Source organism: Lolium perenne, chromosome 6 (genome assembly GCF_019359855.2).
Source record: "Lolium perenne isolate Kyuss_39 chromosome 6, Kyuss_2.0, whole genome shotgun sequence".
Taxonomy (NCBI): domain Eukaryota; kingdom Viridiplantae; phylum Streptophyta; class Magnoliopsida; order Poales; family Poaceae; genus Lolium; species Lolium perenne.
Window position 1 is genome coordinate 202,726,324 of NC_067249.2, and position 23,431 is coordinate 202,749,754.

The 23,431-nt window shown below is 41.7% G+C and overlaps 1 protein-coding gene and 2 long non-coding RNA genes across 4 annotated transcripts; 1 reads left to right on the forward strand and 2 right to left on the reverse strand.

Moving 5' to 3' along the window:
* Nucleotides 1–685: 685 nt before the first annotated feature.
* LOC127310102 (tyrosine--tRNA ligase 1, cytoplasmic) lies at nt 686–2,042 on the reverse strand. Its single transcript, XM_051340803.2, has 3 exons — nt 1,887–2,042; nt 948–1,231; nt 686–824 (listed from the first exon to the last, which is right to left on the reverse strand). Exons 1-3 carry the CDS (start codon nt 2,037–2,039, stop codon nt 686–688), a joined length of 576 nt encoding a protein of 191 aa, XP_051196763.2. The 5' UTR covers nt 2,040–2,042.
* Nucleotides 2,043–12,674: 10,632 nt separating this feature from the next.
* Nucleotides 12,675–13,389, reverse strand: LOC127309372 (uncharacterized). Its single transcript, XR_007857130.2, has 3 exons — nt 13,282–13,389; nt 13,084–13,216; nt 12,675–13,011 (listed from the first exon to the last, which is right to left on the reverse strand). It is a non-coding gene; the product is annotated as an uncharacterized lncRNA (long non-coding RNA).
* Nucleotides 13,390–18,287: 4,898 nt separating this feature from the next.
* On the forward strand, nt 18,288–21,953 carry LOC127306367 (uncharacterized). 2 transcript variants are annotated; one of them, XR_007854630.2, is made up of 6 exons: nt 18,288–19,447; nt 19,553–19,673; nt 20,107–20,229; nt 20,643–20,693; nt 20,825–20,898; nt 21,555–21,953. It is a non-coding gene; the product is annotated as an uncharacterized lncRNA (long non-coding RNA). The 2 variants fall into 2 exon arrangements; XR_007854631.2 differs by having other exon boundaries at nt 19,553–19,663.
* The last annotated feature ends 1,478 nt before the right edge of the window (nt 21,954–23,431 follow it).

A 23,431-nucleotide genomic window follows, 5' to 3' on the forward strand; every position in this document is an offset into this window, starting at 1 on the left:
AGAGCACACCTCAAGCCGGAGTAAACAAGCTCCACAACATCCGGAGTTCATATTTAAGTACCTCTAGAGTGCATAATAGACCGTTGCAATTTAGACCGAGTACTAACATAGCATGCACACTGTCACCATCAGCTATGAAAGGGGGAATAGATCACATCAATACTATCATAGTAATAGTTAACTTCATAATCTACAAGAGATTACAATCATAATCTACGCCAAGTACTACATGATGCACACACTGTCAACATTACATCATGGAGGAGGAATAGACTACTTTAATAACATCACTAGAGTAGCACATAGATGATATTCAACTAGATCACAAAGCTCATGATCACATAAAGATCACATGAGAGAGAGATGAACCACATAGCTACCGGTACAGCCCTTAGCCTCGAGGGAGAACTACTCCCTCCTCATCATAGGAGACAGCAGCGGCGATGAAGATGGCGGTGGTGTCGATGGAGATGCCTTCCGGGGGCAATTCCTTGCCGTCAGCCACCACGTCTCAGTACTTAGGAAGCCGTCGCCTCTAATCTAATGTGTTTTTATAAGCCACAAACATATACTTCTAAGAGCACAAACAAAAACAAAACAAAAGTAGTGATGTGTTTTTATAAGCCACAAACATATACTTCTAAGAGCACAAACAAAAACAAAACAAAAGTAGTGATGTTCTTTGTTAAAAAGATACAGTACACTTCCATACTGATATAAACCAACCTTCTGGCATAATATTAGCAGCGACCTGCATGCAAGGGTAAACTATCTCAGCAGCAGGCAGTCTTTGTGGCCCATATGGTGCCTTGTTCCAACAAAACCTGCTCAGCAGACAATAATGTTTGTTACAGGAGGGATGAATGATCTGAAAATGCCATGAACAAGCTAACATAATCACAAGTGCTATACGCATTAAATAATGAATAATGTAAACAAGAAGATACCCTGCCATTATATTCATGGTGTATTTTCTTGAAACTTCCACTGCAAGTGGCCAGTAATCAACCGAATGGTGATTCAATTCATCTGATAACCATACAAGCTGTACTCTGCCAAGGTCCATACCAGCTGCTTTCCACATCTCAATATTGTAGTAGCCAATGGTCCGTATTTTCTTCAGGTCGGTTCCAATCTTATAGTGTCGCTGCAGAAACCAGTCTGCCATCAATATTTTTACAGTGAAACCAGCTTTGACCATCTTATTGACATAGATTGTCTTCATAATCCCCTGCAAGATGAGAGCAGCCCCGTGCAACCAATTAATTTGCAGACACTATGTTACACAGTTACAGGTTAGAACAAACTGTACATGAGCAATTTTTAGTACACATAACATAAGCAAAATGGTGTTTGAGCACTGCCTAAGATGAGGGCGCATCATCAAAATAATATATAATAGCATTTGCCTCAACCCGTGAACAACGTATAACATCTGTACTTGAAACTTAGCATGGACATGCATATTGGTCTTTTAGCTTTCTGTCCACGATCAGTTCTATGTAACGGTAACATGGCTCACCTTATGATTACACCAACACAAATCGGGCTTCGTCCATTTACTTTAAATGGTACATTGAGAAGATTCACATTATTTTAAATCTCTCCACGGCCTACCGATTATGCATTTAAACTGATCTTGCATACAAACATCAAGTATCATCTTCTGGTTTTACATTTAAGTTAGGATATAGCAAGAATGACCCTACTGGTAGAAGACCAAAATCGTGAGGAAAGTAGCAGCATGAAACCGTGTGATGCTATAGAACTAAACTTAACAGATCCAGAGAAAAGTGAATCTGGTATCATCCTTCCTAGATACTCTACGGTTCAGTAACAAGCATTCAGAAAAAAAAATGCTACAGCAGTTTTTCCCATTGCTATACCTGCTCTACGTCCATCATGGGGGATGGCTCAAACCAAACATAGCAAATGGGAGCAGACTTCCTTTTCAGCAGGAGGCGGAGCTCATCCTCGTAGATGAACTCCTCTCCGATGCTCCTCAGAACTGCAAACCTATCATCAGAACTCGTCTTCATGGTGTCCCTAAAAGTGAATGCCAATTTCAGATGCCTTTAGTACAACATAGGGGCCAACTAGCAGCTTCCATGCGAGCAAATACTACCTGTGAAGGTCTACAGCGCCATCAGCTGATTCATTCATGGTAGAAATTTTGGATTGCACCGCTCGGTTTGTTCCGAACATACAAGCTTGACTGGAGTAACATAAGACTAGTGGTAAACAAGATAGAAATTGCAATTTTTAGTAATAGCAGGACTGCAGGAGCAAAGAATGCAGCAATATATAAAGGAACCGTAATTTGGAGCAGAATACCTAGAACACATTAGGATAAAGTTTAGGTTGGGAAGAATGGACAAAACGAAACTCAAGGAACCAAGTATTGCAATCCATTCGTGCAAGTAAAGGGTAGAGGCTTTGATCTTTGAACAACTGTATGGAAAACGCCGAATTGCTTGTCGGGTGGGGGTACTTATATGTGAAATTTGACAAAACGGACCACCTGCCCCAATTCATTGACAAAAAGGACCACTTGTGAATCAAATTGACAAAAAGGACCACCCTGGGTGTGGCGGCAGAGCCCCCAAGCGACACGTGGAGGATGCCGCCGGGGTGTGTGGCGGCAGGGGCCTGACACGCGTACAGCACGTGACCGTTGGGAACCCCAAGTGGAAGGTGTGATGCGTACAGCAGTAAGTTTCCCTCAGTTAGAAACCAAGGTTTATCGAACCAGTAGGAGTCAAGAAGCACGTTGAAGGTTGATGGCGGCGAGATGTAGTGCGGCGCAACACCAGGGATTCCGGCGCCAACGTGGAACCTGCACAACACAAACCAAGTACTTTGCCCCAACGAAACAGCGAGGTTGTCAATCTCACCGGCTTGCTGTAACAAAGGATTAGATGTATAGTGTGGATGATGATTGTTTGCAGAAAACAGTAGAACGAGTATTGCAGTAGATTGTATTTCAGTATAGAGAATTGGACCGGGGTCCACAGTTCACTAGAGGTGTCTCTCCCATAAGATAAACAGCATGTTGGGTGAACAAATTACAGTTGGGCAATTGATAAATAAAGAGGGCATGACCATGCACATACATATTATGATGAGTATAGTGAGATTTAATTGGGCATTACGACAAAGTACATAGACCGCTATCCAACATGCATCTATGCCTAAAAAGTCCACCTTCAGGTTAACATCCGAACCCCTTCCAGTATTAAGTTGCTAACAACAGACAATTGCATTAAGTATTGCGCGTAATGTAATCAATAACTACATCCTCGGACATAGCATCAATGTTTTATCCCTAGTGGCAACAGCACATCCATAATCTTAGAGATTTCTGTCACTTCCCCAGATTCACGGAGACATGAACCCACTATCGAGCATAAATACCCCCTCTTGGAGTTACAAGCATCAACTTGGCCAGAGTATCTACTAGTAACGGAGAGCATGCAAGATCATAAACAACACATAGGTATAAATTGATAATCAACATAACAAGTATTCTCTATTCATCGGATCCCAACAAACACAACATATAGATTTACAGATAGATGATCTTGATCATGTTCGGCAGCTCACAAGACCCGACAATTAAGCACAATGAGGAGAAGACAACCATCTAGCTACTGCTATGGACCCATAGTCCAGGGGTAGACTACTCACTCATCACTCCGGAGGCGACCATGGCGGCGTAGAGTCCTCCGGGAGATGATTCCCCTCTCCGGCAGGGTGCCGGAGGCGATCTCCTGAATCCCCCGAGATGGGATTGGCGGCGGCGTCTCTGGAAGGTTTTCCGTATCGTGGCTCTCGATCGGGGGTTTCGCGACGAAGGCTATTTGTAGGCGGAAGGGTAGGTCAGGGGGCGTCGCGAGGGGCCCAGGAGACAGGTCGGCGCGGCCAAGGGTGGGGCCGCGCCGCCTACCCTCCTGGCCACCTCGTGGCCCCACTTCGTTGACTCTTCGATCTTCTGGAAGCTTCGTGGCAAAATAGGACCCTGGGCGTTGATTTCGTCCAATTCCGAGAATATTTCCTTACTAGGATTTCTGAAACCAAAAAACGCAGAAAACAGCAACTGGCACTTCGGCATCTTGTTAATAGGTTAGTTCCAGAAAATACACGAATATGACATAAAGTGTGCATAAAACATGTAGATATCATCAATAATGTGGCATGGAACATGAGAAATTATCGATACGTCGGAGACGTATCAGCATCCCCAAGCTTAGTTCCTGCTCGTCCCGAGCAGGTAAACGATAAACAAAGATAATTTCTGGAGTGACATGCCATCATAACCTTGATCATACTATTGTAAGCATATGTAGTGAATGCAACGATCAAAACAATGTAAATGACATGAGTAAACAACTGAATCATAAAGCAAAGACTTTTCATGAATAGTACTTCAAGACAAGCATCAATAAGTCTTGCATAAGAGTTAACTCATAAAGCAATAATTCAAAGTAAAGGTATTGAAGCAACACAAAGGAAGATTAAGTTTCAGCGGTTGCTTTCAACTTGTAACATGTATATCTCATGATATTGTCAACATAGAGTAATATAACAAATGCAATATGCAAGTATGTAGGAATCAATGCACAGTTCACACAAGTGTTTGCTTCTTGAGGTGGAGAGAGATAGGTGAACTGACTCAACATAAAAGTAAAAGAATGGTCCTTCAAAGAGGAAAGCATCGATTGCTATATTTGTGCTAGAGCTTTGATTTTGAAAACAAGAAACAATTTTGTCAACGGTAGTAATAAAGCATATGTGTTATGTAAATTATATCTTACAAGTTGCAAGCCTCATGCATAGTATACTAATAGTGCCCGCATCTTGTCCTAATTAGCTTGGATTACTGGGATTATCGCAATGCACATGTTTTAACCAAGTGTCACAAAGGGGTACCTCTATGCCGCCTGTACAAAGGTCTAAGGAGAAAGCTCGCATTGGATTTCTCGCTATTGATTATTCTCAACTTAGACATCCATACCGGGACAACATAGACAACAGATAATGGACTCCTCTTTAATGCATAAGCATGTAGCAACAATTAATTTTCTCATATGAGATTGAGGATATATGTCCAAAACTGAAACTTCCACCATGGATCATGGCTTTAGTTAGCGGCCAAATGTTCTTCTCTAACAACATGCATGCTCTAACCATTAGGTGGTAAATCTCCCTTACTTCAGACAAGACGGACATGCATAGCAACTCACATGATATTCAACAAAGAGTAGTTGATGGCGTCCCCAGGAACATGGTTATCGCACAACAAGCAACTTAATAAGAGATAAAGTGCATAAGTACATATTCAATACCACAATAGTTTTTAAGCTATTTGTCCCATGAGCTATATATTGTAAAGGTAGAGGATAGAAATTTAAAGGTAGCACTCAAGCAATTTACTTTGGAATGGCGGAGAAATACCATGTAGTAGGTAGGTATGGTGGACACAAATGGCATAGTGGTTGGCTCAAGGATTTTGGATGCATGAGAAGTATTCCCTCTCGATACAAGGTTTAGGCTAGCAAGGCTTATTTGAAACAAACACAAGGATGAACCGATGCAGCAAAACTCACATAAAAGACATATTGTAAACATTATAAGACTCTACACCGTCTTCCTTGTTGTTCAAACTCAATACTAGAAATTATCTAGACCTTAGAGAGACCAGTTATGCAAACCAAATTTTAGCATGCTCTATGTATTTCTTCATTAATGGGTGCAAAGCATATGATGCAAGAGCTTAAACATGAGCACAACAATTGCCAAGTATCACATTATCCAAGACATTTTAGCAATTACTACATGTATCATTTTCCAATTCCAACCATATAACAATTTAACGAAGAAGAAACTTCGCCATGAATATTATGAGTAGAGCCTAAGGACATACTTGTCCATATGGTACAGCGGAGCGTGTCTCTCTCCCACACAAAGAATGCTAGGATCCATTTTATTCAAACAAAACAAAAACAAACCGACGCTCCAAGCAAAGCACATAAGATGTGATGGAATAAAAATATAGTTTCAGGGGAGGAACCTGGTAATGTTGTTGATGAAGAAGGGGATGCCTTGGGCATCCCCAAGCTTAGACGCTTGAGTCTTCTTGATATATGCAGGGGTGAACCACCGGGGCATCCCCAAGCTTAGAGCTTTCACTCTCCTTGATCATGTTGTATCATCTCCCTCTCTTGATCCTTGAAAACTTCCTCCACACCAAACTCAAAACAACTCATTAGAGGGTTAGTGCACAATCAAAATATACATGTTCAGATGTGACATAATCATTCTTAACACTTTTGGACATTGCACAAAGCTACTGAAAGTCAATGGAATCAAAAAATCCATCGAACATAACAAAACAGGCAATGCGAAATAAAAGGCAGAATCTGTCAAAACAGAACAGTTCGTAATGACGAATTTTATTGAGGCACCAGACTTGCTCAAATGAAAATGCTCAAATTGAATGAAAGTTGCGTACATATCTTAGGATCAGTCACGTAAATTGGCATAATTTTCTGAGTTACCTACAGAGAATTTTGCCCAGATTCGTGACAGCAAAGAAATCTGTTTCTGCGCAGTAATCCAAATCTAGTATGAACCTTACTATCAACGACTTTACTTGGCACAACAAAACAGTAAACTAAGATAAGGAGAGATTGCTACAGTAGTAAACAACTTCCAAGACACAAAATAAAAACAAAGTACTGTAATAAAAACATGGGTTGTCTCCCATAAGCGCTTTTCTTTAACGCCTTTCAGTTAGGCGCAGAAAGTGTGCATCAAGTATTATCAAGAGACGAAGTGTCAACATCATAATTTGTTCTAATAATAGAATCAAAAGGTAACTTCATTCTCTTTCTAGGGAAGTGTTCCATACCTTTCTTGAGAGGAAATTAATATTTAATATTACCTTCCTTCATATCAATGATAGCACCAACAGTTCGAAGAAAAGGTCTTCCCAATATAATGGGACAAGATGCATTGCATTCAATATCCAAGACAACAAAATCAACGGGGACAAGGTTATTGTTAACGGTAATGCGAACATTATCAACTTTCCCCAAAGGTTTCTTTGTAGAATGATCAGCAAGATTAACATCCAAATAACAATTTTTCAATGGTGGCAAGTCAAGCATATTATAGATTTTCTTAGGCATAACAGAAATACTTGCACCAAGATCACATAAAGCATTACAATAAAAATCATTGACCTTCATCTTAATGATGGGCTCCCAACCATCCTCGAGCTTCCTAGTAATAGAAGCTTCGCGGTCTAATTTCTCTTCTCTAGCTTTTATGAGAGCATTTGTAATATGTTTCGTGAAAGCCAAGTTTATAGCACTAGCATTAGGACTTTTAGCAAGTTTTTGTAAGAACTTTATAACTTCAGAGATGTGGCAATCATCAAAATTCAAACCATTATAATCTAAAGCAATGGGATCATCATCCCCAATGTTGGAAAAAATTTCAGCAGTTTTATCACAGGCAGTTTCAGCAGTTTTAGCAGTTCCAGGCAGTTTTTCGCGCTTTGCATTGGAAGTGGAAACATTGCTGACACCAATTCTTTTATTAGTAATAGTAGAAGGTGCAGCAACTTGTATATCATTGGCATTACTAGTGGTGGTAATAGTCCAAACTTTAGCTATATTATCTTCTTTCTCATTTTCTTCTTTTTCCCACCTAGCACGCAATTCGGCCATCAATCTTATATTCTCATTAATTCTAACTTGGATGGCATTTGCTGTAGTAACAATTTTATTATGATGATTTTCATTAGGCATAACTTTCGATTTCAAAAGATCAACATCAGCAGCAAGACTATCGACTTTAGAAGCAAGTATATCAATTTTCCCAAGCTTTTCTTCAACAGATTTGTTAAAAGCAGTTTGTGTACTAATAAATTCTTTAAGCATGGCTTCAATTCCAGGGGGTGAATTCCTATTATTGTTGTAAGAATTCCCATAAGAATTACCATAGCCGTTGCCATTATTATAAGGATATGGCCTATAGTTGTTACTAGAATTGTTCCGATAAGCATTGTTGTTGAAATTATTATTTTTAACGAAGTTTACATCAACATGTTCTTCTTGAGCAACCAATGAAGCTAACGGAACATTATTAGGATCAACATTAGTCCTATCATTCACAAGCATAGACATAATAGCATCAATCTTATCACTCAAGGAAGAGGTTTCTTCGACAGAATTTACCTTCTTACCTTGTGGAGCTCTTTCCGTGTGCCATTCAGAGTAATTGATCATCATATTATCAAGAAGCTTTGTTGCTTCACCAAGAGTGATGGACATAAAGGTACCTCCAGCAGCTGAATCCAATAGGTTCCGCGAAGAAAAATTCAGTCCTGCATAAAAGGTTTGGATGATCATCCAAGTAGTCAGTCCATGGGTTGGGCAATTTTTAACCAAAGATTTCATTCTTTCCCATGCTTGTGCAACATGCTCAGTATCCGATTGTTTAAAATTCATTATGCTACTCCTCAAAGATATAATTTTAGCAGGGGGATAATATCTACCAATAAAAGCATCCTTGCATTTAGTCCATGAATCAATACTATTCTTAGGAAGAGATAGCAACCAATCTTTAGCTCTTCCTCTTAATGAGAAAGGAAACAATTTTAATTTTATAATGTCACCATCTACATCCTTATACTTTTGCATTTCACAAAGTTCAACAAAGTTATTAAGATGGGCAGCAGCATCATCAGAACTAACACCAGAAAATTGCTCTCGCATAACAAGATTTAGTAAAGCAGGTTTAATTTCAAAGAATTCTGCTGTAGTAGCAGGTGGAGCAATAGGTGTGCATAAGAAATCATTATTATTTGTGGTTGTGAAGTCACACAACTTAGTATTTTCAGGAGTACCCATTTTAGCAGTAGTAAATAAAACAAACTAGATAAAGTAAATACAAGTAACTAATTTTTTTGTGTTTTTGATATAGCAAACAAGATAGTAAATAAACTAGCAACTAATTTTTTTGTATTTTGATTTAGTGCAGCAAACAAAGTAGTAAATAAAACTAAGCAAGACAAAAACAAAGTAAAGAGATTGGGATGTGGAGACTCCCCTTGCAGCGTGTCTTGATCTCCCCGGCAACGGCGCCAGAAATTTAGCTTGACACGCGTACATCACGCGACCGTTGGGAACCCCAAGTGGAAGGTGTGATGCGTACAGCAGTAAGTTTCCCTCAGTTAGAAACCAAGGTTTATCGAACCAGTAGGAGTCAAGAAGCACGTTGAAGGTTGATGGCGGCGAGATGTAGTGCGGCGCAACACCAGGGATTCCGGCGCCAACGTGGAACCTGCACAACACAAACCAAGTACTTTGCCCCAACGAAACAAATGAGGTTGTCAATCTCACCGGCTTGCTGTAACAAAGGATTAGATGTATAGTGTGGATGATGATTGTTTGCAGAAAACAGTAGAACGAGTATTGCAGTAGATTGTATTTCAGTATAGAGAATTGGACCGGGGTCCACAGTTCACTAGAGGTGTCTCTCCCATAAGATAAACAGCATGTTGGGTGAACAAATTACAGTTGGGCAATTGACAAATAAAGAGGACACGACCATGCACATACATATTATGATGAGTATAGTGAGATTTAATTGGGCATTACGACAAAGTACATAGACCGCTATCCAGCATGCATCTATGCCTAAAAAGTCCACCTTCAGGTTATCATCCGAACCCCTTCCAGTATTAAGTTGCTAACAATAGACAATTGCATTAAGTATTGCGCGTAATATAATCAATAACTACATCCTCGAACATAGCATCAATGTTTTATCCCTAGTGGCAACATCACATCCATAATCTTAGAGATTTCTGTCACTTCCCCAGATTCACGGAGACATGAACCCATTATCGAGCATAAATACCCCCTCTTGGAGTTACAAGCATCAACTTGGCCAGAGTATCTACTAGTAACGGAGAGCATGCAAGATCATAAACAACACATAGGTATAAATTGATAATCAACATAACAAGTATTCTCTATTCATCGGATCCCAACAAACACAACATATAGATTTACAGATAGATGATCTTGATCATGTTCGGCAGCTCACAAGACCCGACAATTAAGCACAATGAGGAGAAGACAACCATCTAGCTACTGCTATGGACCCATAGTCCAGGGGTAGACTACTCACTCATCACTCCGGAGGCGACCATGGCGGCGTAGAGTCCTCCGGGAGATGATTCCCCTCTCCGGCAGGGTGCCGGAGGCGATCTCCTGAATCCCCCGAGATGGGATTGGCGGCGGCGGCGTCTCTGGAAGGTTTTCCGTATCGTGGCTCTCTGCATCGGGGGTTTCGCGACGAAGGCTATTTGTAGGCGGAAGGGTAGGTCGGGGGCGTCGCGAGGGGCCCAGAGACAGTCGGCGCGGCCAAGGGTGGGGCCGCGCCGCCTACCCTCCTGGCCACCTCGTGGCCCCACTTCGTTGACTCTTCGGTCTTCTGGAAGCTTCGTGGCAAAATAGGACCCTGGGCGTTGATTTCGTCCAATTCCGAGAATATTTTCTTACTAGGATTTCTGAAACCAAAAACAGCAGAAAAACAGAATCGGCACTTCGGCATCTTGTTAATAGGTTAGTTCCAGAAAATGCACGAATATGACATAAAGTGTGCATAAAACATGTAGATATCATCAATAATGTGGCATGGAACATAAGAAATTATCGATACGTCGGAGACGTATCAGGGCCCGCCGCCGCTGCGAGTGGCGGCACGTTAGCGCCGGCCGTGCGCCGTCAGTTGGCGTCTTCGTTGGTGGGCCAGGCCGCCGGTCGGCGTGGCGGCAGGACGACGTGGCACATGCCGCCACACACGGTGGAGGCAGCCCTCGAGCGGGAAATCATCGTCCCGACTGCGCATGCAGGCTGACTGACCGGCACTGATTTCCATTGCTTTGATTTCGCAGCGACGAGACGTAAAGCTGTCGGAGATTCTCGCTCGATACAGCAAACTAACCACCGAAAGCAGCCTATTTGCGTAGGAGTTCTGTGCTGATACAGCAATTAGACATTCTGCACTAATTTTTTGGTACTGCTCACACTAATTGAAGGCTATATAAGTCAGCTTCCCCACATAAAAATCGAAACAGCAGGATCAAGTTTGCCTTCTCCGCGTCTCTGTTTCGTGCGCAAAATATTGGAGTGAGTATGAGTGTGCCTTGCTCGGACCAGGATTTTAGACCGATGAAGGGGAAGAATGCAAGCTTGCCACCGGGGGTGAGAGCAGAGAGGTGTTGGTGCGGCCGCCTTGCGAAGGTGAAGGAGGTGGTTGATTTTTCTGATAAGTTCAGCATGAAATATTTCATGTGCGCGAGCTATGATCATGATCTACCCAGGCAAACAAGTTCATCGTCCTCGAGGCATGCGGTATGTTGTAACAGCATGATAAAAAAAATTATTTGTATGCCATTAATTTTCGTTGATTAACCGTACTATTTGTGTTGCAGTCTCCCCCGCCCCTTTGCATGTGGTTTCACTGGATAGACCAGGAGCAGCCGGAGTGGGCACGCCGCGAGGTGGAGGAGAAACAACGGCGTGCATGGGCAAGGTTCCATGAGGAGGAGCGTTTCGAAAAGGCTATTGCTAATGATAAAGCAGAAGTCCGGAAAATGGCCACGGTGGACACAGGGCAAATAGATTGATCTGTTGTACTAGCTATGTATGTTAATTTCAGTTTTACTTTCGCGTTGTATCTTAAAATTTGTTGCAGTTATTATGTTGTATCTTAAACGTTTTTACTTATGTTGCATCTTCATTATTGGAGTTAATTTAGAAATTAAACTTATTGGAACTAATATTAATATGTCTCCGAGATACATAGAAAAATGTCTCATACATAGATAAATATATGATACATAGAAGTAAGGTCCATTTGTATCATTCATGTCGACGACGATGACGTTGCTGCCGTGGCCTTGGACCGGAAGGCGGCAACCGGGGACGAGGGGGATGAGGTGGACGTAAACCTCGGCCGTACTGATTTTCCTCATCCTCTGTACGTGTCTCATCTGCTGGCGATGGAGTCTGAAATATGTATGGAGATTCCAGATTTGGGGGAATCAAACTGGCATTTGTGCCAAAAATAGCACCTCCAAAGAATTCTTCAACTATCCCGGTAACATCATCGCGAGGTTGTTGGGAAGTGCTGCCGTAGTATTGTGGTTGCTGCGTCATATCGGGCCATGTCGGGATTAAAGATTCCTGCGTATTGAATGGCTCCGTCAGAAACATGCACGCAATAATCATGTATGTAATTAACATGAATTAACCTGAGCTGGGTATTGCGATTGCATGTGGTCACGACCACGCAGTGGAGGCATATTGTGGCCTAAACCAGCTCCCATGTTGGACCACGTAGGGTCAACAGATTCCTGCGAACGTAAACGACATGTTATTAGTAGGCATGTAAATAATCACGTGTTGCTAGGTAATTATTAAATGTGAGCATACCTGAGTATTGAATCTTTGCGAGTATTCGCCTTCTGTGTAGGAGAATCGTTGTCCAGATGGATATGACGGAAAATGATCGTCCTCCTAATACAGTTGGAAAAAATTGTGTCATTGTTTTAAGTTCAGGAGGAATGTATGTACGCAAGTTGATTACCTGTGTGGCGCCATGGCGTTGAGATATGTGTGCGGACTGTGATCGTTCAAGTAGAGATGAGTCGTGTCGTGGATTAGATGTATGCGAGGTAGAGGAAACTGGTACGGTCGGTGTGGCGGATGGCTGGCTCATACGTACCATACTCGGTCTGTTCGACGGTGCCTCCGGCATGTCGAATGCTCGACTGACAACATCATCATGGCGGCTGCAACCAAGACGCCTAAGCCCTTTAATGGCAGTATTAAAAATACGTTTTACCATGGATTTTCCCTCCGTACTATCCATGTTGCGCAAGTTCAAAGTGTCCTGGGCGTCCTGTGCGATCTGCCTGAACTCGTCAACCTGAATGGAATTAAAAAATTAATATTGCCTATAAACACATATTTTTCTTAATTACAATTATATAACAAGTACCGAAGTGTCACGGTGGTAAGCTGAGGCCCATGTGAGGTGTGTCGGACTCGATGGTGGGGGACCGGTGAGGAGAGTCCGTGTGCTAGCGCGATACCATTCATTATACGTTGGCAGTATCTCACCGTTGTACCGTCTGCATGAGTGATAAATTACATTAGAAGGTACATGATGATAAGATGAATTAAAATATGTAATTACCTATTTTCGCGTACTCCATCGGACTCTGCTTCATCAATCCATTTCGTAATCCATGTTTGATTACGCTGACTCTAGTCGAAACAACCCATGCCTTTATTGTCTTGTCTACAATCCAATAAATTTTATTACATAATGAAATAGATTAATTGAAGTGCAATTCATTATTTCTATTACAGTGACCGAACTTACGTATGAACATCAGCAACAAGGCGTCTTGGTGATGGTGGGGGAATATCCTGATGCTTATCAAACTGCCGCATGACACGCTCTGGGTTGTATGGCTCAACCATCCAAATAAAGAGTAGGTTGCATCGTGTGAACCACAACCGTACGTCTCGCAGCATATCTGGTGGTGGTTTAACAAGACCCCAGACAATGTACACGTCATGTTCCGTATATGGGTCCTATTTGACCATGGTCTCTTGTAGCTCCTCAAACTGTTGGTGGTATTCGGGGTAGCAACTGTGTGCTACATTATTTGACCACCTTTTTTTTGCATGTACCCAACGACTTCCAAAAGTAAGAGGGGCATATTGTTTGGTCTCACCGCCGTATGAGTGAATTGGTTTCAGGATGTGGGGACGCCCAACTGGTAGGTACTCCCACGACCATAGCTGAAGAAACTCTGCGCTTACAGCAAGTATATGTCCCTTTGAAGATGCCCTGGTTTTCTTTGTTGCATCACACAACCCCCTATAGGTATACGCGAGCATTGCAGAACCAAAGCTGTATATAGGGCTGGGTGGTGGAGGCGAATCTACTATGTTCTCGGCTATCTTAATAAGACCCGGGAGAACAATATCACCATGGGACGAAGGAAACATTATACCAAATAGGTACAGTAAATACGCAAAAAGATGTCGCCTCATGATCGCAGCATCTGCTTCAGCTGGTAACTCTTGAAAATTATTGACCAACCAGCTTAGAGGGACCCCCCTTGGTGACAAGGTATTAACTTGTCAATGCCTACGGGTTATAGACTAGGGTTTAGTTAGAAGTAGAGGGCAAGTAGATCTCGAAGGTTTCAGCCGAAAAGTACTCGACGATATGAAAACTAGGGTCTGTGAGACAATGATTCGATGCTTTCTTTGTCCCTCGACTCCCCCTTATATAGGAGGTGGAGCCGAGGGATTCGTGATGTACAAGTTGCAGACTCCGGGAGGGTTTCTAACTCATCCCGCAAGATTACAAATACTATCTCCTAATACAACTATAGCTTTCCTTAATAACAATTTGGGCTTCCAATTCTTCTTATTCTTCGAGTCGTGGGCCTTCAGTAAACCCCGGGTACTATCTTCGGCAGGCCCATTGGGGATGCCTATGTCAGTAGCCCCCGAGATTTTGCTTGAATCATAGAGTCAGGGAAAATCTCCCCTGTTATATTTACTCGATAGCTTTAACTTCTTCATATTTCTTTGCATATGAATTTCTATATTGTACAGGGATAATGGTAGTTGGGGCTAGTTCATCTGACGGATCAGGTACTAGTTAACTGCTCTAGTGGCAATCCACAAAAACCTACTTCAAGATCACGTCCATGGACATGATCTCGGGATACTGGTGTAAACTTCGACGGGTGCCGCTTAAGGTCTTACCATTCTGTCGAGTCCCAGTCATATTTATCGGGTACCTAACACGTCCGTTAGGATTTTTCTTCGTATCTGTTGTTACGGATAAAAGTAGCAAACCGACGTCAGAGATGGCGCCACGCCACACAGAACGGATCTGGGGTCTTACCTTCGCAAAGTTTTGCGGCATTCAAAAATTGTTCGCAACTTTGGCGTTCTGAGAATATATTGTCAAGTGCTTATTCGGCTGTTGGAATAGCACATTTTATTGAGTCAACGGATGACTTATATTGCTCTCCCGATGGAAGTATATGTAGAGTTATTTATAACTCGAAATATACTCTTTTATTCTTCTTTCTTTTTCCCTCCTTGTATAATTTCATCGGGTACGCGAACAGCGTTCCCGATGGGAGTAGCCCCCGAGGCTACAGCCAAGGACTTGTAATTGGGTGTAGGCTCCACGCCTTATGTCGCTATATTTTCTTTCTTTCTCGAAGCTTTCAAATCTCTCGGGTGCGCGAACAGCGCTCCCGATGGGAGTAGCCCCCGAGGCTATGAACAAATGCTTGAATTTGGTCATAGGCTCTCGCCATTTCTATTTTGCCATAATCTTATTTTTTCTTTTTTCCAAAGTAGCCCCCGAGCATTTGATCAAAAACTTGTACTTGATAAAAGGCTCTCGAAATAATCGATATTCTTCTACTGTCGTCCTTATCGCGAAGTTGCATAGTTGAGCTTTTCCTTTATTCAGATGACATCATTGCTGATGATAGCCACGACCAATTTTCTCTCTCTCTGTCTTGCGGGCCCAGAAACTTCATCAGTTTGACACGTCGTGCAAGTGGGGGACACACGTTCTCCGCTTTTCCCGACGCACGCACTGTAACGCTTGTGTGCCGAAATTACTTTTTTACCCATGTTCCACGTGTACACCATCTGCCTCACACTTTTTCCATCCAACGGTGCGCCGATTCGCCGCACCTCTATTTAAGGTCTTCATCTTCTTCCTTCCGCACTTTCGCTCGCGCCGCTCCTCTGCTCTCCTCTGCAAAAATCCCCTCTTGCGCCCCATAACTCCTTGATACGTCTCCGACGTATCGATAATTTCTTATGTTCCATGCCACATTATTGATGGTATCTACATGTTTTATGCATACTTTATGTCATATTTATGCATTTTTCGGGACTAACCTATTAACGAGATGCCGAAGAGCCAGTTGTTGTTTTCTGCTGTTTTTGGTTTCAGAAATCCTAGTAAGGAAATATTCTCGGAATTGGACGAAATCAACGCCCAGGGGCCTATTTTACCACGAAGCTTCCAGAAGACCGAAGAGGAGACGAAGTGGGGCCACGAGGTGGCCAGACACTAGGGCGGCGCGGCCCAGGTCTTGGCCGCGCCGGCCTGTCGTCTGGGCCCCTCGTGTGGCCCCGTGACCTGCCCTTCCGCCTACATATAGTCTTCGTCGCGAAACCCCCAGTACCGAGAGCCACGATACGGAAAACCTTCTAGAGACGCCGCCGCCGCCAATCCCATCTCGGGGGATTTAGGAGATCGCCTCCGGCACCCTGCCGGAGAGGGGATTCATCTCCCGGAGGACTCTTCACCGCCATGGTCGCCTCCGGAGTGATGAGTGAGTAGTTCACCCCTGGACTATGGGTCCATAGCAGTAGCTAGATGGTTGTCTTCTCCTTATGTGCTTCATTGTCGGATCTTGTGAGCTGCCTAACATGATCAAGATCATCTATCTGTAATACTATATGTTGTGTTTGTTGGGATCCGATGGATAGACAATACTATGTTATGTTGATTATCAATCTATGTGTTGTTTATGATCTTGCATGCTCTCCGTTATTAGTAGAGGCTCTGGCCAAGTTTTTGCTAGTAACTCCAAGAGGGAGTATTTATGCTCGATAGTGGGTTCATGCCTCCGTGAATCTGGGGGAGTGACAGAAACCTCTAAGGTTATGGATGTGCTGTTGCCACTAGGGATAAAACATTGATGCTATGTCCGAGGATGTAGTTATTGATTACATTACGCACCATACTTAATGCAATTGTCTGTTGTTTGCAACTTAATACTGGAAGGGGTTCGGATGATAACCTGAAGGTGGACTGTTTAGGCATAGATGCATGCTGGATAGCGGTCTATGTACTTTGTCGTAATGCCCAATTAAATCTCACAATACTCATCATATCATGTATGGGCATGGTCATGCCCTCTCTATTTGTCAATTGCCCAACTGTAATTTGTTCACCCAACATGCTATTTATCTTATGGGAGAGACACCACTAGTGAACTGTGGACCCCGGTCCATTCTTTTACATCGAATACAATCTACTGCAATACTTGTTCTACTGTTCTCTGCAAACAATCATCATCCACACTATACATCTAATCCTTTGTTACAGCAAGCCGGTGAGATTGACAACCTCACTGTTTCGTTGGGGCAAAGTACTTTGGTTGTGTTGTGCAGGTTCCACGTTGGCGCCGGAATCCCTGGTGTTGCGCCGCACTACATCTCGCCGCCATCAACCTTCAACGTGCTTCTTGGCTCCTACTGGTTCGATAAACCTTGGTTTCTTACTGAGGGAAAACTTGCCGCTGTACGCATCACACCTTCCTCTTTGGGTTCCCAACGGACGCGTGTTGTACGCGTATCAAGCAGATTTTCTGGCGCCGTTGCCGGGGAGATCAAGACACGCTGCAAGGGGAGTCTCCACATCCCAATCTCTTTACTTTGTTTTTGTCTTGCTTTATTTTATTTATTACTTTGTTTGCTGCACTAAATCAAAACACAAAAAAAATAGTTGCTAGTTTTACTTTACTTGCTATCTTGTTTGCTATATCAAAAACACAAAAAAATTAGTTACTTGCATTTACTTTATCTAGTTTGCTTTATTTACTATTGCTAAAATGGGTACTCCTGAAAATACTAAGTTGTGTGACTTCACAACCACAAATAATAATGATATCTTATGCACACATATTGCTCCACCTGCTACTACAGCAGAATTTTTTGAAATTAAACCTGCTTTACTGAATCTTGTTATGCGAGAGCAATTTTCTGGTGTTAGTTCTGATGATGATGCTGCCCATCTCAATAACTTTGTTGAAATATGTGAAATGCAAAAGTATAAGGATGTAGATGGTGACATTATAAAATTAAAATTGTTCCCTTTCTCATTAAGAGGAAGAGCTAAAGATTGGTTGCTATTATACACTATATAAAAGCTAATCAGTTTAGTGCAACCTAATTGATTTGAGCACTGTAGATCGATAATTTTCTCAACATAAGTTGTAGGCATTTCATGACATCTGTCCAAGTAGGCTCTTGCCATCAGAATTTCCTTTTTCACCTCAATTTTTTTTGGCAGGTAATCCTTCCGGTTACCGGTTGCCTATGCCTTCTTTGTCTGTGGCTGCCGGTAATTGAGGAAAGAGAACTGTCATTAAACAACTTATTGATGAGGATACCAAATATTTCTCTCCTACCTTCTAGAGATATACTAGCTGGACCCCACCACACATCCACCACCGCTTATCTCTCTAGAAACCAGAATCCTCTTTGCTCCACGATGCTATCTGTTCTAAAAAAAAATCTGATTTTCTCCTTCTTGTTGGCTTCTCCGCGCTGGCTCCCAAGTCCACGCCGCCGCCTCCCATAGCCTCCGTCCATGTCAAAATCCTCGCCGCCACTGAGGGTACGATTCGGCATATTGGCCGCCGCCGAGAGAAGCAGCACCGGTGGCCGCGCAGCAGGCGTCGGGAGCGTCGCGTCGCGGTGGAGAGAGCCAGACAGAGGGCTGCTGTCAGTCCGCGCAGTGGCGCCGTGGAGCGACGCGGCAGCCATTGCCGCTGTTGAAGGAGAGCCGCTAAAGCGTCGAGGCTGCACAGGGTTGTGGCGACTCGATCTGCGTCGAACGCATGTTTCTGCGTTGGAATGGTAAAGTAGAGGTGATGCTAGGCAAGTTCATTCTTGCCATGATTCTTACCTATTTTTCTTATTCTTATCTGTGTTTTTTCTCTGTGTTGAAGAACCCTGTTGGTAGAGATTATGTGCTAATAACCTGTAAGAATTCAGAGAATTGAGAGGACAAGTTCCTTTTCATCTATGGTTACAGAACATTCAGAGAATTGAGAGGACAAGTTCCTTTTCATCTATGGTTACAGAACATCTATGAGTTGATGGGCTTGTGAAATTCCAGCTGGTCGTCGCCTCTTTTAGTAGTAATTGTCAGCTCTCTGCACTTTTTCCTTGCATTATACAATTTTTCCATGTGATGTTAAGGTACTGCTTGTGTGGAGCTGTTGGGAAGCGAAAGGATGTTACTTGGCTCGAGTTCTACTTGATGGCACGTTGTGCTGCAGTCTGGGAACCACTCAGTCCTTTTCCAGTAAGGAAAAGTTTGTTTGCTGGTTTCAAACTTGGGAAATGATGTTATGGTCTTCTTCCACTCCGTGAGTTAGGTCCGAGTAAGCTGCCGTCGAGTTCAGTTAGCTATCATCAACGAGTGACGTACGTGAGCCAGGGCTTTGAGACAAGAGGATAAAAGGATTATCCTGAAGATCTCTGTTAACAATGGGCAAGAGAGAAAGGTACACACTACATGATTGATTGCATGTTATAAGATATGTTAGATTCTCTTTGCAGCTTCAAATTGGTCTGGTCAGTACTATTAATATGTTAGTTTTTCCCTGCAGACTCGAATAACTTTTACCCATGGACAATTATTTGACCAAGATAGATGCCGATGTTTTCATCTCAGAGTGCTGCCCCACTTCGGATTGAGGAGAAGGAAGATGGCGTCATCGGTAATACAATGTACATGCACATTAAACTGGATATTTTTGTCTCATTGTTGCCATGAGCAAATTAGAGTGATTTGTATTTGCATGCTTGATGTTTTCCTTAGGCAAAAATTTCATGTACAAGGAGATCAAGTATATTACTTAAAATTCTGAAATGGTGCGTATATACGGAAAAAAAAATCTGTATACCTATGAGCGCCGTTTATCTATGCAGTAGGTTTGTCTGCGAACTGTTCTCCTTTTGGTTTGAGTAAACTTATGGCACCTTGCTGTTTTTCTCACTTCCTTTGGTGCATGACTTCTAAAGATAAAAACTCCAGTTGGCGTTGGTGTTATCTTTTTTTAAAATAGTTCAATAGAAGTACCTGTTGTATTTGATCGTAGATTCAAAGTTGATCCAGAATCCAAATATGATCTATCAATCATTTGGTTGTTCCTTCTAACAGGTTCATGGAAATTGCGGCATGATGGAATGGACGATTTTGGGTTTCTTTATTGTAAGAAAGAGTATCCGCGGGAGGCTAAAAATGGTGTTCTTTGACTACATGCAGTATATGTGTGTTCCTTTGGTAAGGTCAACTTTGGGTGCTAATGTGATTTTGTTTGATGCATTTTCTTACTAGCTCAATTCAAAATAGTTAACTCTCTATTGTAGTTTATATTCGTTTTTAGGAAAATGATGGTTTCATATTGAAATTCAAGATATCCCTGTTCCAAGTTATTATTGTATACATTTTTCCTATTTGGCAATACATATATCATATATCTCGATGCCAGTATAGTTGCATGGTATAACATCCACCGAAAGAGATCAGTATCAGGAACATTGAAGATGTTAGTAGTAGGTCTGCTTTAAAACGTTTCATAGTATGTTACATTGTCATTGTGAGCTTCTGTAATCAAATTTATTTAATGAAATGATATAAGAATGGATACAGATAATTGAATTGTGGACCTGATGCAAGGATTTTTCACCATTCAGGTTTACAAAGTTGAACCCGACAAATAGTACTAGACTGGTGATACATACGAGGTATACGGATGAGCTCCACATAAATCACTCTTTAAGATCGAATGTGGGTCTTAAAGGCCAGCTTTTCCTCTATTGTATTATTGTGTTGTTATTTCTTAAATTGCCAACCAAAATCTGTTTTGTCTTTGCAGAGTCCGTGTTAATTTTGGGAAAGGATGCAAGCTTTACTTTTTAGAAGTTCTAATGTTTCATTAGATGTGTTAATGTAAGCATCCATTCCAATACGTGTTGTGACTCCAAACTCATTTCCTAATTAGTATGGTTGCCTTTGCAATGAATCTTCAATATTTTCCTGCTAGATGTTTTTAGTAATATGAGTTTGCTACATACCAGTGACCGAATATCTTATGTTGCTATAGCTTCAGTACTTAGTTGCGAAAAATCACAGGTATAATTTATATAGTAGTACACTCGTGCATCGTGCAATATGTTTGATGTTACAAAAACAATATGTTGTTGATATATACTCTGAATTAGAAAAAAATAATAATGTACCTTCATGTCCTTCCTCCAAAGGTAAGACACAAACTGAAATCTAGCTAGAACCATATTATAAGTACTCCCATAAATTTTGTATGAAATGTGACTTTTGATCTGAACTTTTGTTCCCAGTTATTCTGATACAAAGCTTAGATCTTTTATGTAAGACAGCCTGGTGAAAAATCCAGTCAGTTACCTCCAGTCATGTGTAGGTGTATAAAGTAGCAGTTTTTGTCGATGGAAATAATTAAGCATGTGTGCACTTTGGAGGATAGTAGTAAAATTGGCATTCTTTAATCCTCCCAAAGAAAAAAAACATTGGCATTCTTAACTGTATTGGTTGTACACTTTGGAGGAAGTGGTAATACGTTTTTTTTTCAGGGTGCTCGAGATTTTTGCAAATAGGAAACATTCAGAGTGCAATTTAGGAAGTGTAAGCGCGTCACGGTTATTGGATCTTCCGGAAGCCACGACATTTGACTTCCACGCAAAAAGGATCCAGATCACGTGCCTCGCGTAGAGGATGATGCTGCCCTTGAGGCACCCCATGATGACAAGCCACAGCCCTTGTGATGAGCTCAGGTCACGGACTAAAGAAGAGGAAGAGATGCACGAGCGCACGCCACCAAGGAGTCGCTCGAGCCTGTCTGCGCCAACCACCTACTCTGACCATCGCCAGCCCACCTAATATGACCATGTTCTTTGGGCTTTTGTTGCTGAATATGCATAGGGTTCTGTATCTGATGAGTTATTATGGCATGCTATCTTTATTTGCGTTCATAGCTTGGTGACTGGATAGAACAAACCATTTTTCTCAGTTGGACTATTTGAATGCATCCACACTACCATTTCCTTGGGATTTTCAAAGCAAACAACAAACACCACGGGCGCGGCGTGCCGCCGCGCCATTGCTTTCTAGTCTCTGCCTAAGAATAGTATTGATTCATGGACTAAATGCAAGGATGCTTTTATTGGTAGATATTATCCCCCTGCTAAAATTATATCTTTGAGAAGTAGCATAATAAATTTTAAACAATTGGATAATGAGCATGTTGCACAAGCATGGGAAAGAATGAAATCTTTGGTTAAAAATTGCCCAACCCATGGACTGACTACTTGGATGATCATCCAAACCTTTTATGCAGGACTGAATTTTTCTTCACGGAACCTATTGGATTCAGCTGCTGGAGGTACCTTTATGTCCATCACTCTTGGTGAAGCAACAAAGCTTCTTGATAATATGATGATTAATTACTCTGAATGGCACACGGAAAGAGCTCCACAAGGTAAGAAGGTAAATTCTGTCGAAGAAACCTCTTCCTTGAATGATAAGATTGATGCTATTATGTCTATGCTTGTGAATGATAGGACAAATATTGATCCTAATAATGTTCCTTTAGCTTCATTGGTTGCTCAAGAAGAACATGTTGATGTAAACTACATTAAAAATAATAATTTCAACAACAATGCTTATCGGAACAATTCTAGTAACAACTATAGGCCATATCCTTATAATAATGGCAACGGCTATGGTAATTCTTATGGGAATTCTTACAACAATAATAGGAATTCACCCCCTGGACTTGAAGCCATGCTTAAAGAATTTATTACTACACAAACCGCTTTTAACAAATCTGTTGAAGAAAAGCTTTGGAAAATTGATATACTTGCTTCTAAAGTCGATAGTCTTGCTGCTGATGTTGATCTTTTGAAATCGAAAGTTATGTCTCATGAAAATCACAATAATAAAATTGTTACTACAGCAAATGCTATCCAAGTTAGAATTAATGAGAATATAAGATTGATGGCCGAATTGCGTGCTAGGTGGGAAAAAAAGAAAATGAAAAGGAAGATAATATAGCTAAAGTTTGGACTATTACCACCACTAGTAATGCTAATTCTACACATGTTGCTGCACCTCCTACTAATAATGGTAAAAAAATTGGTGTTGGGAATGTTTCCACTTCAAATACAAAGCGCGAAAAACTGCCTGAAACTGCTAAAACTGCTGAAACTGCCTGTGATAAAACTGCTGAAATTTTTTCCAACATTGGGGATGATGATCCCATTGCTTTAGATTATAATGGTTTCGATTTTGATGATTGTCATATCTCTGAAGTTATAAAGTTCTTACAAAAACTTGCTAAGATTCCTAATGCTAGTGCTATAAACTTGGCTTTCACGAAACATATTACAAATGCTCTCATAAAAGCTAGAGAAGAGAAACTAGAACGCGAAGCTTCTATTCCTAGGAAGCT

What these genes read in the sequence shown, in the direction of transcription:
- LOC127310102 (XM_051340803.2), bottom strand. Translation starts at nt 2,039, where the DNA reads ATGAAGACGAGTTCTGATGATAGGTTTGCAGTTCTGAGGAGCATCGGA. An exon ending in CCATGATGGACGTAGAGCAG is followed by an intron (nt 1,232 to 1,886) that starts GTATAGCAATGG and finishes CTCATCTTGCAG; the next exon opens with GGGATTATGAAGACAATCTA. An exon ending in ACCATGAATATAATGGCAGG is followed by an intron (nt 825 to 947) that starts GTATCTTCTTGT and finishes TCTGCTGAGCAG; the next exon opens with GTTTTGTTGGAACAAGGCAC.